This window comes from Quercus robur, chromosome 8, assembly GCF_932294415.1.
Source record: "Quercus robur chromosome 8, dhQueRobu3.1, whole genome shotgun sequence".
Taxonomy (NCBI): Eukaryota; Viridiplantae; Streptophyta; class Magnoliopsida; order Fagales; family Fagaceae; genus Quercus; species Quercus robur.
This window is the reverse complement of record NC_065541.1, coordinates 59,562,051-59,575,112: the sequence shown is the minus strand read 5'-3', so window position 1 is coordinate 59,575,112 and position 13,062 is coordinate 59,562,051. Positions and strand designations below refer to the sequence as shown.

The 13,062-nt window shown below is 38.0% G+C and overlaps 1 protein-coding gene across 1 annotated transcript; it reads left to right on the top strand.

Annotated features, from left to right (window-relative positions):
- Positions 1-6,744: 6,744 nt before the first annotated feature.
- Positions 6,745-10,873, top strand: LOC126697348 (leucine aminopeptidase). The gene is made up of 4 exons (XM_050394309.1): positions 6,745-7,903; positions 8,780-9,013; positions 9,297-9,623; positions 10,340-10,873. The coding sequence occupies exons 1-4, from the start codon at positions 6,917-6,919 to the stop codon at positions 10,634-10,636; spliced, it is 1,845 nt and encodes a 614-aa protein (XP_050250266.1). The 5' UTR covers positions 6,745-6,916; the 3' UTR covers positions 10,637-10,873.
- The last annotated feature ends 2,189 nt before the right edge of the window (positions 10,874-13,062 follow it).

Genomic DNA, 13,062 nt, shown 5'->3' with positions numbered 1-13,062 from the left:
AGGTGTCAACTGAGATATAAGACTCTTAACTTTTTTTTTTATTTTTTTTTTATTGAGAAAGAAGATAGTTAACTTTATATCGAGAAAGAGGCTAAATCAGTCTGAACAAAAGAGAAAACTAATGGTGGAACATTCTTCATTCATATTACACTATCTGAAAAATTAGCAACTAAGGGCATATCTAGCAGCTTCTTCAAATTTTTGTACTGTTTGAAGAATGAACAGTGAAATTTAGTTTTTACATACCCCTTTTTCAAATACACTTTCCAACAGATTCTTTATCTCATTCTCTATATCATTTAAATATTATTTATTCATTCATTATTTATTCTTTTTTTAATCATCATTTTTTTTTTTAGCAATTATATTTTTCAATGAGAAATGTTATGTTCACAACATTTTACGTAATACTTTCACAACAAAATTTATGTGAAAAGTTGTTACTAGTTCTAATTTGAACTCACCATTGAAATTATTTTTTTTACTCGTCAATATTAACTAATAACAATCTGTTATTTAAAATTTATTGTGAAAATATTATGGTAGTATTTTTCAATTATAATTTTTTATTTTTATATTATTTTTCTTTCTTTCATTTCATTTTCTTTCTTTCTTTTACATACCCCTTTTTCAAATGCATTTTCCAACAGTTTCTCTATCACATTCTCTGTCTCATTTAAATATTATTTCTTCATTCATTGATTATTCTTTTTTTAATCATCATTTTTTTTTAAACAATTATATTTTTCAATGAGAAGTGTTATGTTCACAACATTTTACGTAATACTTTCACAACAAAATTTATGTGAAAAGTTGTTATTAGTTCTAATTTGAACTCACCATTGAAATTATTTTTTTACTCGTCAATATTAACTAATAACAATCTGTTATTTAAAATTTATTGTAAAAATATTATAGTAGTATTTTTCAATTAAAATTTTTTATTTTTTATATTTGTGGGGCCCGATAGTTTATAGGCCAGGCCCACTTGCTCGTGGGGAGCCCGCAAGCCCAAACTGAAAAAAGTTATGGCCCAAGCTTAAAAGTATAAGACCAAGGATGGTCCAGATTTGCAGCCGAGGACGATTTAGTCCTCGGCAAGCCTAAAGCTCCCTTGACAAAAGGGGTAAAAGAGAACTATAAGAACAAATCCATAAGAAGATCTAAAATATCTCAGGAAAGTTGTCCTTAATACCCTTTACTGATAAGACTTTACACCTAACAGAACCTGATTTTTATGCTTTATTAACCATCCCCAACAATTCTGGGATTAGATTGACGGGACAAATATCAGTCTTGGAAAAACTGACCCTACACGTGGACGAGGGACAACAAACGTATGCTAGTATAAAAGGAAAGGTAAACTAATTAGGAAGGGATCCAGCTCATTTCCTGGGGAAAAACTCCAGGGATGAGAATGCCCGGATAATATATGTACACCACCATGAAAAACCCACCGCCGGGTAACCGGAGAAAAACATTAAGTGCTCCTCGGACCTGATCCGAGGAGTCCAATCCATCAAGTTATAAAGCTGTGGGGCTTGGAAATTCAGGCTGAAGCCTTTCCTTATCTAAGTTCCATAAAATCCGGTTTGGACCAACGCCCTGAGACCAAACGCTAGCCTTTCAAGCCCACTCTCTACAAATTTTATTATAAGGGATCCTTCACGCGCGAGCCCAACGTCATCGTTGGGCCGTTTGAGAATCGTGTCCCTACAATATTATTTTTCTTTCTATTAGCTAAACAATGCACAATTTTTTTACCTTCTCTCTTAGCACGTAGAGTAGGATAATTCATCAGGAAAAAAAAAAAAAGGGCGCATCTGTAATAAGTAGACCGTACAACGACAAACCTGTATCTTTAAGTCTTCAAGGCTTAGCAATTTAAATATTGAAATTGACCACTTTTTTCAAATGGTGATTTTATTTTTCTTGCTCCTTTTGGTTTTCATGGCTTATGGTGATGGAAGGTTCTCCTTCATTGTTATTTGTTATTACGCAATTAAGGGGTGTTATTATGTGTCATGACTCATGATGCATGCTCCCCGTTAATAATTAGGGAATTATGACCAAAGACCAAACATACCAATCAAGTCTATCAATGTAATGGATTAGTTCTTGAATAAAGAAAACGGTATTCAGCAAAAGTAAAAATAAAAAGAAACGTTGCATGCGATGTTCTTTTGAAAAACGAATCATGAGAGTATTCATACAATAATGATGGCAAGAAGAACACGGGAACCAAAGTTCCAAGGGTAGGAGAAAATGTAATTCCAACAAATTAATGAAGAAAACAATGATTTAAAGGTGGAATTTTTTCTTTTTCTTTATTAAAGAATAAAATCTTAAGGGAATTTTATAGAATGCGGAATGAAATGTATTTCTTTATTTATATTTTGTTATGAACAAATTAATTTTCTTATGATAGATGTAAAAATGTGATTGGAACATTTGTGTGCGTGAATAATGAGAATTTTATCAAAGAAGGTACGTTGGTAAAATTTGGAATCCAATACCTTAAAGTGGGAAGCAAGCGCTTTTTTTGTTTCTTTTGTAAAAGTGAGCAGTGGGACTGAGATATTCTCAAACTCGAGAGCTTTTACTTTGATACAATGTTAAATTTTCGATTATCCCAAAAGATTAAGTTATTAAGATATAATAAATTTAATTATTTAACCACATAATTCTAATAATATTGATACATAAGCAAATAATATTCAACACAACAATGATACAAAAAACAAATTTCACAATTTTATTCTGATAAAAAAACAAATTTCACAGTTTTGTTTATAACTTATTGATGTGATAAAATAAAAATAATGAAATATTAAATTTACTTGACACCTCAACTTATATCGCTTTTATTACATGATAATACCTACCAGTCACAGTCATCACCTCACCGTAACATTCTCTCCTTTTTGTTTTATTGTTTTTCCTTAAAAATAATACAATAAGTTGATCGGACCCTACTTTAATAGCTCAAGTGAGTAGTAAACTTCTAATAGAATATTAGAATAGATTTAATAGCTTAAGTGAGTAGTAAACTTTAGAATAGATACCACGCATGCCTGTAGATCCTCCATGGTGGGACTTTATTAGTGGAATGCACACTTATCAGTTATTATTCTTCCTACAAATCTTCTTTGTTGAAAAGAGAGTGAAAAAAGGTAGCCAAAAATAGCACTAATAAAACCCCTCCAGCTACTCTATCTCACTACTCACAAAAAGGTGGGAAAAAATACACACTGCCACACTCTCTCTCGCCAAACAAGATTAATACTGTAGGGTCTTGATTTACAGTCCAAGCCCAAAATGTATGGGATACTGACCCAATGAACCCAATACAATAAATTTGTAGAGAGTGGATCGAAGAATTAGGCCCTAATAAGTTGAACAACGACTAGTACTAAATTGAGTGGCAATCAAATATGAAATAAGAGATTCTGATATCAATAGACTTTCAGTCTGAGGAGGTCACACTTGTATATATTGATCTCAATTGAATACAAAGACAATTTAGATTGTTACAGTCTTGTTTTTCCCTTTGTCCCCTCTCTTTCTCTTTCCTTTTTAAGGAGAGTCTCTCCCATTATATAGCTCCTTTTGGAACATCTTGATTTTACACTTGTTGATCATTTGAGCCTCCACTTGAGTACCTGTCTCATCAGACACCCTCTCTGGCTTTCTGTGAGTTGTAGTAGACAAGGTAACACTGTTCAGAAGTTTTCTCCACATAAATGCGGCCAGAAAAGTAGCTGTCATGCATTTAATACAGTGACAACAGCTTTCTCCTATATATTTTTGGGCTTCCCTCATTCTCGTATGTTCATGAAGCATGTTTCTATCATTGCAGCTTCTTAGAGAGTCATTCTACTTGCTGGAATACATATTTGAGCTGCACACGCCACATTTGAGGAGTAATTCATCCTCAGACTACCTTTTATTCATTCCTTACTCATGAGACTTTAAATTAAGACTCTAAATGACTATTTGCCCCTCCTCGGACCATTCAGCTTCCTCGGACAAAAGCTCAAGGCCCAACATATTATCCTGGGCCTTTATCCCTACAAATACTATGATTTTTTTTTTTAATAGCAAGACAACTTATTTATGATATGATTGATGCATAATAAGTTCAAGTTCATGTAATATTGTACCAATCGGACCTTCTCATATAAATTACTAACAATAAAAAAGTAAACAAAAAAGAAATTATTACACTAAAGTGATAAATTATAACTAGTACATGATAATAAATCAATATAATTTAAAATATATATTTTGTTTTTCACAATATTATGATCTATTCATAATAAAAACAACGTCAATAATAGAATCAGGTTGAAATAATGCTTGTGGGGACTGGGTTTGAGCACTATTCCTAAGGGATAAGTGAATTCAAGGCCAGCAAGTCTAATACAATAAATTTGTAGAGAGTGGATAGAAGAACTGGACTTTAATGAGTGTAACAACAGTTGAAGATGATTTAAAGAATGAATAAGTAAAACAAATATGGACTTGAGCAAGCAATTCAATCCTTGACACTAGTTCGAGGAGCTTTAACTTATTATTTCTTGAGTGACAGTGACAATGGTTACAAAATTAGTTCAGATTGCTACAGTGTTTTCTCTGGTAAAATCTCTCCCCCCTCCTTTTTCTCAGCACTCCTTCATCCTTATATACTACTTTCTTCCTTCATCTCCACCATACACGTGCAGGTCAGATTTGCTGTTGTTGGTCTTTGTCACATCAACTTCCTCTCAAAGTTTTTAGGTAGTAGCTGTGAGTCTGAAAAGCCACTGCTCAGGTATCATTTCCACATTAATACGGTCAGAGTGTTAGTTGTGGAGCATTTAATGTGGAGGCAGTAGCTTTTCCTGGAATTGCTCTACCGTCATGCTCTAGTGTGCTTACTTGTTGTACTTATCTTTTTCCTTGGAGTGCTTTGGAAGATTGTCTTTGTCAGTAAATCACTTTTCTTCTACCTCGACTTTGGCTATCCAAGGACAGAGTTGTCCTCGGCACGGTTTCCTAGGTTGCCATGATCACCACTGTCTTCTTCATATGCAATTATGGGTTTCGTCATAGGCCTCGGGCCTAGTACAAAAGGTGGATGTATATCGCTGGGCTCTATGACCCCACAATGCTATTTTTGTTGCAATTTAGTCCTTGTAATAAGTTGTAAAATATAGGACTTGCTACCACGATTAAAAAGGCCATTTTTATGGGTAAAATTTTGTTCTTTAAGGAAGATAAACTTGTTCCATAAATTAATGCAAAAAAAGTAATATGTCATATGATATTAATTTTAAGGAAACAAAAAGTAGACAAAAAATTAGACGATTGTAGATGTAATAGATTGTTAATAGTAATTGTCGTTGAAAGATTGTGAAATTTGTTGTTTTATTTTATTTTTTATAACAAACGTGTCCAAATCTCTTAAATAATTAACCATTCTTTTAGTTATGTGCAATTCCTTCTACCCACACACGTCCGAGGTGAACTCTGATGATGTGATTTTCTAGGAACAAAATTTTGTGGATGTTGTTTTGGATATGGGAGGTGGATTATTGTTGTTTTGGAGATCGACTATTAATGTAATTGTGGAGGATTCTGGCACAAATTATATCGATACAATGTTTCAAGAAGAAGATAGGGCAGAGATTGGAGTGATCATTTGAGAATGCCAAGGAAAAGGCTTGGCACACATGGTCGGAATCATCCCTCTCCCCCTAACTGTCATAGAGCTTGAAACTTTGGCTATATCGAAGGCTTTACAGTTTGATGCTGATCTGAGTTTGGAAGATGTCACCCCAGAGTGAGTTTCAGAGATTGCAATGAACGCTTTGAATGCAGATTCGCAGTCTTTGGAATCCTTTGGTTTACTTAGTAGTGATGTTAAATGTTTTGTAGGTTTATTTCATTGTATTAAGTTTTCACATATTCCCAGAGAAGGATTGTTGTATTCTCACATTAAGAGAAACGACAATGGGGTTGCTCATAGTCTGACTAAAAATGCATTATGCATACCAGATTTTCAAGTATGGATGGAAGATGTCCCATCTCATATTGGTTATGTGGGTACCTAAGGCATGCTTGGCAACGTCCTAGGCATGCTTGCAACGTCCTCGGCCGTCCTCGGCATGCTTTGCAACGTCCTCGGCATGCTTGGCAACGTCTTTGGCCGACCTTGGCATGCTTACAACCTAGGCGTCCACATTTGATCAAAGGTTTGGTGGTACACTACTCCCTTTGCGGCCCTTTTATTGTGGGTACCTAGGGCATGCTTAGGCATGCTTGCAACGTCCTCGGCCGTCCTCGGCATGCTTACAACCTAGGCGTCCCACATCGAAGGAAACCCCCCCCCCCACTTTTAGCCTTATAAGCTGTGAAGCAAAGGGAATAGTGTACCACCAAACCTCTGAGCATGCCAAGGTCGGCTAAGGACGTTGCCAAGCATGCCGAGGACGTTGCAAAGTATGCCGAGGACGGCCGAGGACGTTGCCAAGCATGCCTTAAGTACCCACAGGTTCAATTTTACAATTAAATATAGTTGAATTTTATTAATAAAATCTATCAATTTTTTTCTTATAAAAAAAAAAAAAAAAAAAAACGTGGAGGTAATTACAAAAAGAAATCTCTTGAAACCTCAGCCTTAAAATCCACTGAGTCAACCCTTATTTTTTTTTTTTTTTCGTGAGAAAAACAACACTTGATGTTGTGAACCTCTCCAAAAGACTAAACCAACCCCACGGCATTAATGTCACGAGTGAAAATACAGTCATAGCTCATAGCTCATTTTCTCGAACTCCGCTTCAGTATTGACTCCACAAATCTTTCCTCTTCAGTCTTCAAATCTAAAACACAAACACACACACTCTCTCTCTCTCTCTCTCTCAAACCCAAAAAAATGGCACCCATAGACCCACACTCGTTCACGGACTCGACCCACCCTGTAACAACCCACATCTCCCTCTCTCTCTACCTCGACTTCCCATCCTCCACCATCCACGCCACCGCTCTCCTCTCTCTCTCCAACCCCCACACCGGCCCACTCTCTCTCGACACGCGCTCTCTCACCATCCACTCCGTCCTCGACCCACAGTCCCAAGCTCCCATCCCCTTCTCTCTCTCCTCCGACGAGGACCCAATCAGAGGCCGCCAACTCACCCTCTCCCTCTCCAACCACTCCTCCTTCCTCGTCGTCTACTCCACCTCGCCTTCCTCCTCCGCCCTCCAGTGGCTCTCTCCGCCTCAGACCTTCAACAAGACCCTGCCTTTCGTCTACACGCAATGCCAGTCCATCCACGCGCGCTCCGTTTTCCCCTGCCAGGACACCCCCGCCGCGCGCGTCACCTACACTTGCCTCCTCAACGTCCCCTCCTCGCTCTCCGCCGTCATGTCCGCCCGCCACGTCACTCGCCGGTCTCCCAACGAGTCTTCTCCGTCTCACGCGCCGCCGCCGCCTCACGCTACGTGGGGCGCGGAGGGGAGGGCGGTGGAGGAGTTCGTGATGGACCAGCCTATTCCGACGTACCTGTTCGCGTTCGCCGTCGGGGAGCTGGGGTTCAGGGAGGTGGGGCCCAGGACTAGGGTCTATGCGGAGGCGGCGGGGCCGGTGCTGGACGAGGCGGCGAGGGAGTTCGCCGGCACGGAGGAGATGGTGCTGCAAGGTGAGAGGCTGTTTGGACCGTACGATTGGGAGAGGTTCGATTTGTTGGTGTTGCCGCCGAGCTTTCCGTACGGTGGCATGGAGAATCCGAGGATGGTGTTCTTGACGCCGACGGTGATTAAAGGCGATGCTAGTGGAGCCCAGGTGGTGGCTCATGAGCTTGCTCATAGTTGGACTGGGAATTTGATCACTAACAAGACCAATGACCATTTTTGGTTGAATGAGGTATGGCTTGTAAATTGTGTTTTTGGAGTAATTGGATTTGTTCAAGTTTATCTTTTTGAGCAAATGCTAGAGATGTGGTGATGGAATGTCACTCTCATATAGCCAGCCACACCACTGTTTTTTATTTTTTTTAATAATTTTTTTACTACAAAATGCAAGCTTACAAATTGATGTTGTGCCCACAACGATAGTCCCGGTTCCGGTGGTATACGTGGTATTATTTTTACTGTCAAGTGGCGTGGGGTCGATGAGTACACATGGTTTACCTATTTTTTTAATTATTCCAAAAAAAAAAATGCTTATAAATTGATGTAACAATGTGATTGGCGAGACATGAGTGTGTATAGTGTCCTAGATTTCACTATTGTTTGTGGGTTGTTGGGGTTATTGACCCAATTGAGTGACAAATTGTCTATTGGTTTGCTATGTTCTGTTAGGGATGAGTAAATTCATATCTGACTTGGGTGATCCTTTTGTACATATGTATATTTTCTATGTATGATGTGTCTTGCTATGAGAATTGTTTACCCTGTTATTGGCTGTTTGGAAGTATGAGGCAATAAGAGGAAAATTGTTGAAAATGTTTGAAATGCTTAGCTGCTTAAGAAAACAGGTCACTTGAGTGTCTCTTTCTTTTTTGTCGACTTTGTTGATAGCCAAAGAGCAGTTTAAAGGTTTGGTTTTGTTTTTCTGTTGTTGTGGGGATCTGATTTCAACTAGAAGAAAAAAGATTTTGGGGCATTGAATATGAAATATACGGTAAAATCATAGATGATGAATAACTGGTTTACTGGGTTGAGATATATCATTATTACGTGTGTTTTGTTGCCTTTTGTTCTCTGCAAATGGGATTAGTTTTCTTATTTCTTGTCATAGGGTTTTACAACTTATGCGGAGAGAAGGATTGTTGAAGCCGTACAAGGGGAGGACAGAGCTGCATTGAATATTGGAATTGGTTGGAAGGGGTTAAATGAGGAAATGGAGCGTTTCAAGGACAACATGGAGTTCACAAAACTCAAAACCAATCAGGAAGGAGTGGACCCAGATGATGTATATTCTCAAGTTCCATATGAGAAAGGTTTCCAGTTTCTGTGGCGTATTGAACGTCAGGTGTGTTGAATCACTTTTTTACTGCATCTTAGTGTGTCTTTTATGCATGTGTTTCTTTTCCCCCTCCTGGAAACATATTAATATTGTCATATTGTTAGTGTCTTTACCAAATTAAAGTTGTTATCTGTGTGATGTAAATTTGTAATAGTTATAGGAGTCTTACCCATGAAGCAAAGAATCCCGAGAGTCTATATGAATTAATGTCCGCTAATACTTGAGTAACTGGGTGTTGTTTGTGTAAAGAATATCCTAACCAATTTTGTTTATCCTCTGGTATGTGTAGATTGGAAGGCCTGCATTTGATGAATTCCTCAAGAAGTATATTAACACCTTTAAATTCAAATCAATTGATACGGAGACATTTCTGGACTTCTTGAAAGCCAATGTCCCTGGAATAGAGAAAGACATTGATCTAGAATTATGGACTGAGGGCACTGGTATCCCTCCAGATGCTTATGAACCAGTTTCCAATATATACACGAAGATTGTATCTCTTGCCAATGAGTTTAAGCTTGGGCGGATGCCAAGGGAGGATGAAGTTGCAGATTGGCAAGGGCAGGAATGGGAACTTTACTTGGAGAACCTGCCCAAAGCTGTTGAAGCTTCACAGGTGGTGGTTCTGATCTTGTTAGAGTTTCCAAATTGTTTTTATTTCAGTTTATCTACTCTTTTCTTATCCTTTGAATATAGTAATTTTACCATCCAATACATCATTTTAAGGATGTCTTTGACTGGAAGAAATGGATTTTGAGTGATGTTGAGGCAATTTGTGTATGCTGGTTTAAGACTAGTGCTTTAGTAGTGTTTTTATGGAAAATTATCACTATTTTACTTGGTGTGATAGAACTAGCTGAATAATGCCTTATATTTCTTCTGAGAGGGGGAAAAAACAAAGAAAAAGGGGTTTTATTAGACTAGAAATAAACTTTGAAGATGAAATTTCTAGGCACCCTCCCCACATCAAGAGTTCTTGTTGGTGTTCAAAGGCGGTATCCATTTAACCTCCTACATGGAAGTAGCTAGATCCACTGGGTCACTATGCAAGCAGTGCACAGTTTCTTGTATTTTTTTTATTTATAAATATCTCGAATGTGTGCTATATTTATATTAAAAAAAAAAAAGTATCATCTGTTTTTTCAAGAATCAAAGATCCATTATTGCCAATTGTTGCTTGTAATGCTTTGGTTGATTTGTGCCCATATATTTCAAGCTTTTTGATGTATTTCTTATTGTTCCATATTTAATCCCATGGACCCAAAAATATCCAGGGTCAGAAAGTAAGCTGATGTTTTCTTACAGTTATCATTTATTGCATTTGACATGCAGATCTTGGCCTTGGATGAGCGCTATAGGCTGTCAGAATCGAAGGATTATGAAGTAAAGGTTGCCTTTCTCCAACTGGCCATTTCGGCTAAGTGCAGAGATTATTATGGTGAGGTGGAGAAAACACTGAAGTCAGTTGGAAGGATGAAGTACCTTCGCCCACTCTACACTGCTCTTGTACAAGGCACTGGAAAGGAAGAGGAGAAGATTTTGGCTAAAAGAGTGTTTGCAGAGGCTCGGGACTGTTATCATCCTATAGCTCAAGGTGTTGTCGAATCAATCTTTGCCAAGCACCTCTAGAGTGGTATTAACAATAATGTTTATATGAACTGAATTCCTGAAGCAAATCCTTGATGTATCTAAATCTGTAGGCTCATAACAACTGATTTTATTGAATATATGCATCTTGGATGATGCTGTATAGGCTTTATCAACTAACATTATGGAAATTTCATGAGATCAAGGATTAACTGCTTGTTCTAAACCTTTCGGACATAACTGCGTTGATTTTATAACCATTTTGCTTTTGTTGTCTTAGTCAACTAGAGTGAATAGTTTTTCACATTTCATCATTTAATTCTACACTGTTTATTCTAAACGAGCAATTCAGCTACCAAAAAGTAAAGCGACTCAACTCTCAAGACCATCTCTTTTTGGCATAGCATTATGAGAGCATCAGTATCCCGAAATTCCAATTCTATTCTGTTTTACCATCCAAAAAGCCACTTTATTATTATATCATGTCATTTTACAATACCTTCAGTATCTCAAACTTTTATTTTCCTATTCTACTCATTAAAATAATACATCTACATAATAATATATATATATATATATATTTTTTTTTTTCCAATTTTCTCCAACCTTCCCTCAACCTCTATCACCGTGCCTCCATTGCCCAGTCACCACCACTGTGCCTCCACCATGCCCACCACGCCACCATTGCCCACTGCCCACCAAAATCCCACCGAAACAAAAACCCATATTAAAAAAAAAAAAAAAAAACCCACGTCGACCAAAATGCAGAACCCAAACCTCGCCAACCAAGCACGACCCAGACCTCGCCGACCAAGCACGACACAGCAACCCATGGTCAAACACAACAACCCACCCTCTCCGATTCAAACCTTTGTCAAACCCATCGGAGCCATCTCCAGCAAACCCAACCCACCGACCCATGCCGATCCAAACTCACCATCAATTGATCCCAACCCACCACCATGCCTAGATCAAACCACGAACCCAACCCAACTCCGATGCAAGCCTTGAATGAGAAAGAGAGATGTGAGATGAGAGAAAGAGGGACTTTGCACGGAGTGGGAGACGGAGAGTGGGAGTGAGGGAGAGAGGACTGAAGGAGAGAGAACTGATGGAATAAAAAATTAATATTTAGTTTGGAATTGTGTTACAGTGCAATTCTACCTTTAGAATTGCACTGTAGCAGTATTGCAAAAAAATTTGCAATACTTGGGTTTAGCATTCCTTGATGCAGAGCATTTGAGGGCTTGAAATGCCAAATTTCCCTTACATTTGGCATTAGCATTTCCCTGTGCTGATGCTCTGAGAACCTAGCGTTAATTTAGCCTAAACTACCTTCCCGGTGATGTGCTCAGTATGTAAGTTCCATTCCCAATCTAGCCCAAATGCCAGCCACGTGGCCGTACACACATACTGATATACATCTTTCCAGTGTTGAGTGTAGGTCTCTCAAAAGCAATTCCATATCCAACGCAATCTTATGTTGAAAAGATTAATGCATTCAAAATATAACAAACACAATAAGTTAATAACCTCTCACTTGATCTAGGGGATTCATAAAAGGAAATCGTTCAGTACAAAATTTCGTTGCCAAATACTCAGTTTATAATATGTCAGAGAGTCTGATTTCGAGTTGTAGCACACAATTCCTCGAAGAACATTTAGTGAAGTTATCATCTGTTCTGCACTTCAGTTATGAAATGTTGCAGGACACTTTTGCTTCAATGTGTTTCAGCATGGAATGGAAGCAATTGAGATTGGTCTTGCTTGCTACAGAGAGCCCAGGGTGTTCTAACTTCTGCATATGCTTCTATTTATTTCATTTTCCTTTTTCCCTCTTTGTGGACACAGTGAATGCAGCTTTATCCAAAGTTCTGCATATTCCACACCCCCCCCCCCCCCCCTCCCCCTTCACTTTTCCATTTCTGAATTCTTCTCAAATCAAGAAAAACATGGAGACTCTGTCTCAAGCATCAGTTTTACAAAACACAAAGCACCTCCAACGTACTAGCTACTAAATGTTTATCCTATTGCCATCCTCTTGGGAAAAGCCCCTAGGCATTTCCTCCTCACACAATTAAGCCTTTTCCATATTCATAGTTGCACTCACTTTCAACTGAAAGAGTTAACTTACTAATTGAGATTTTAAGGACACCAACTACTTTATTGATTCTATTTTATCAGTTGAAACAAAATGTAGTATCACTATCAGTTATCACCCAAGAAAGGAACACAGTCAGAGTCTGCACTGATGTATAGTTTCAGTTTTCAAAAAGTGTACAAAGTGTCTCTATAAATAACAGTTTAATACCGATCCCATATTGATTCTTTATTCCTTGTACATGATGTGAACAAGTTGCACATATACCCTAGTAAATGTTCCTTGGCTATGAGAGCATCCCGCTAACACCTGACCTAAAGAACATCACTATACAACCCCAATTCAGTGACTCATTCCAAACTTAACT

Bases quoted from the DNA above. Each gene is read 5' to 3' on its own strand.
- LOC126697348 (XM_050394309.1), top strand. From the start codon at position 6,917: ATGGCACCCATAGACCCACACTCGTTCACGGACTCGACCCACCCTGTA. The intron at 7,904-8,779 runs GTATGGCTTGTA...TTCTTGTCATAG, and splicing joins ACCATTTTTGGTTGAATGAG to GGTTTTACAACTTATGCGGA. The intron at 9,014-9,296 runs GTGTGTTGAATC...TGGTATGTGTAG, and splicing joins TGTGGCGTATTGAACGTCAG to ATTGGAAGGCCTGCATTTGA.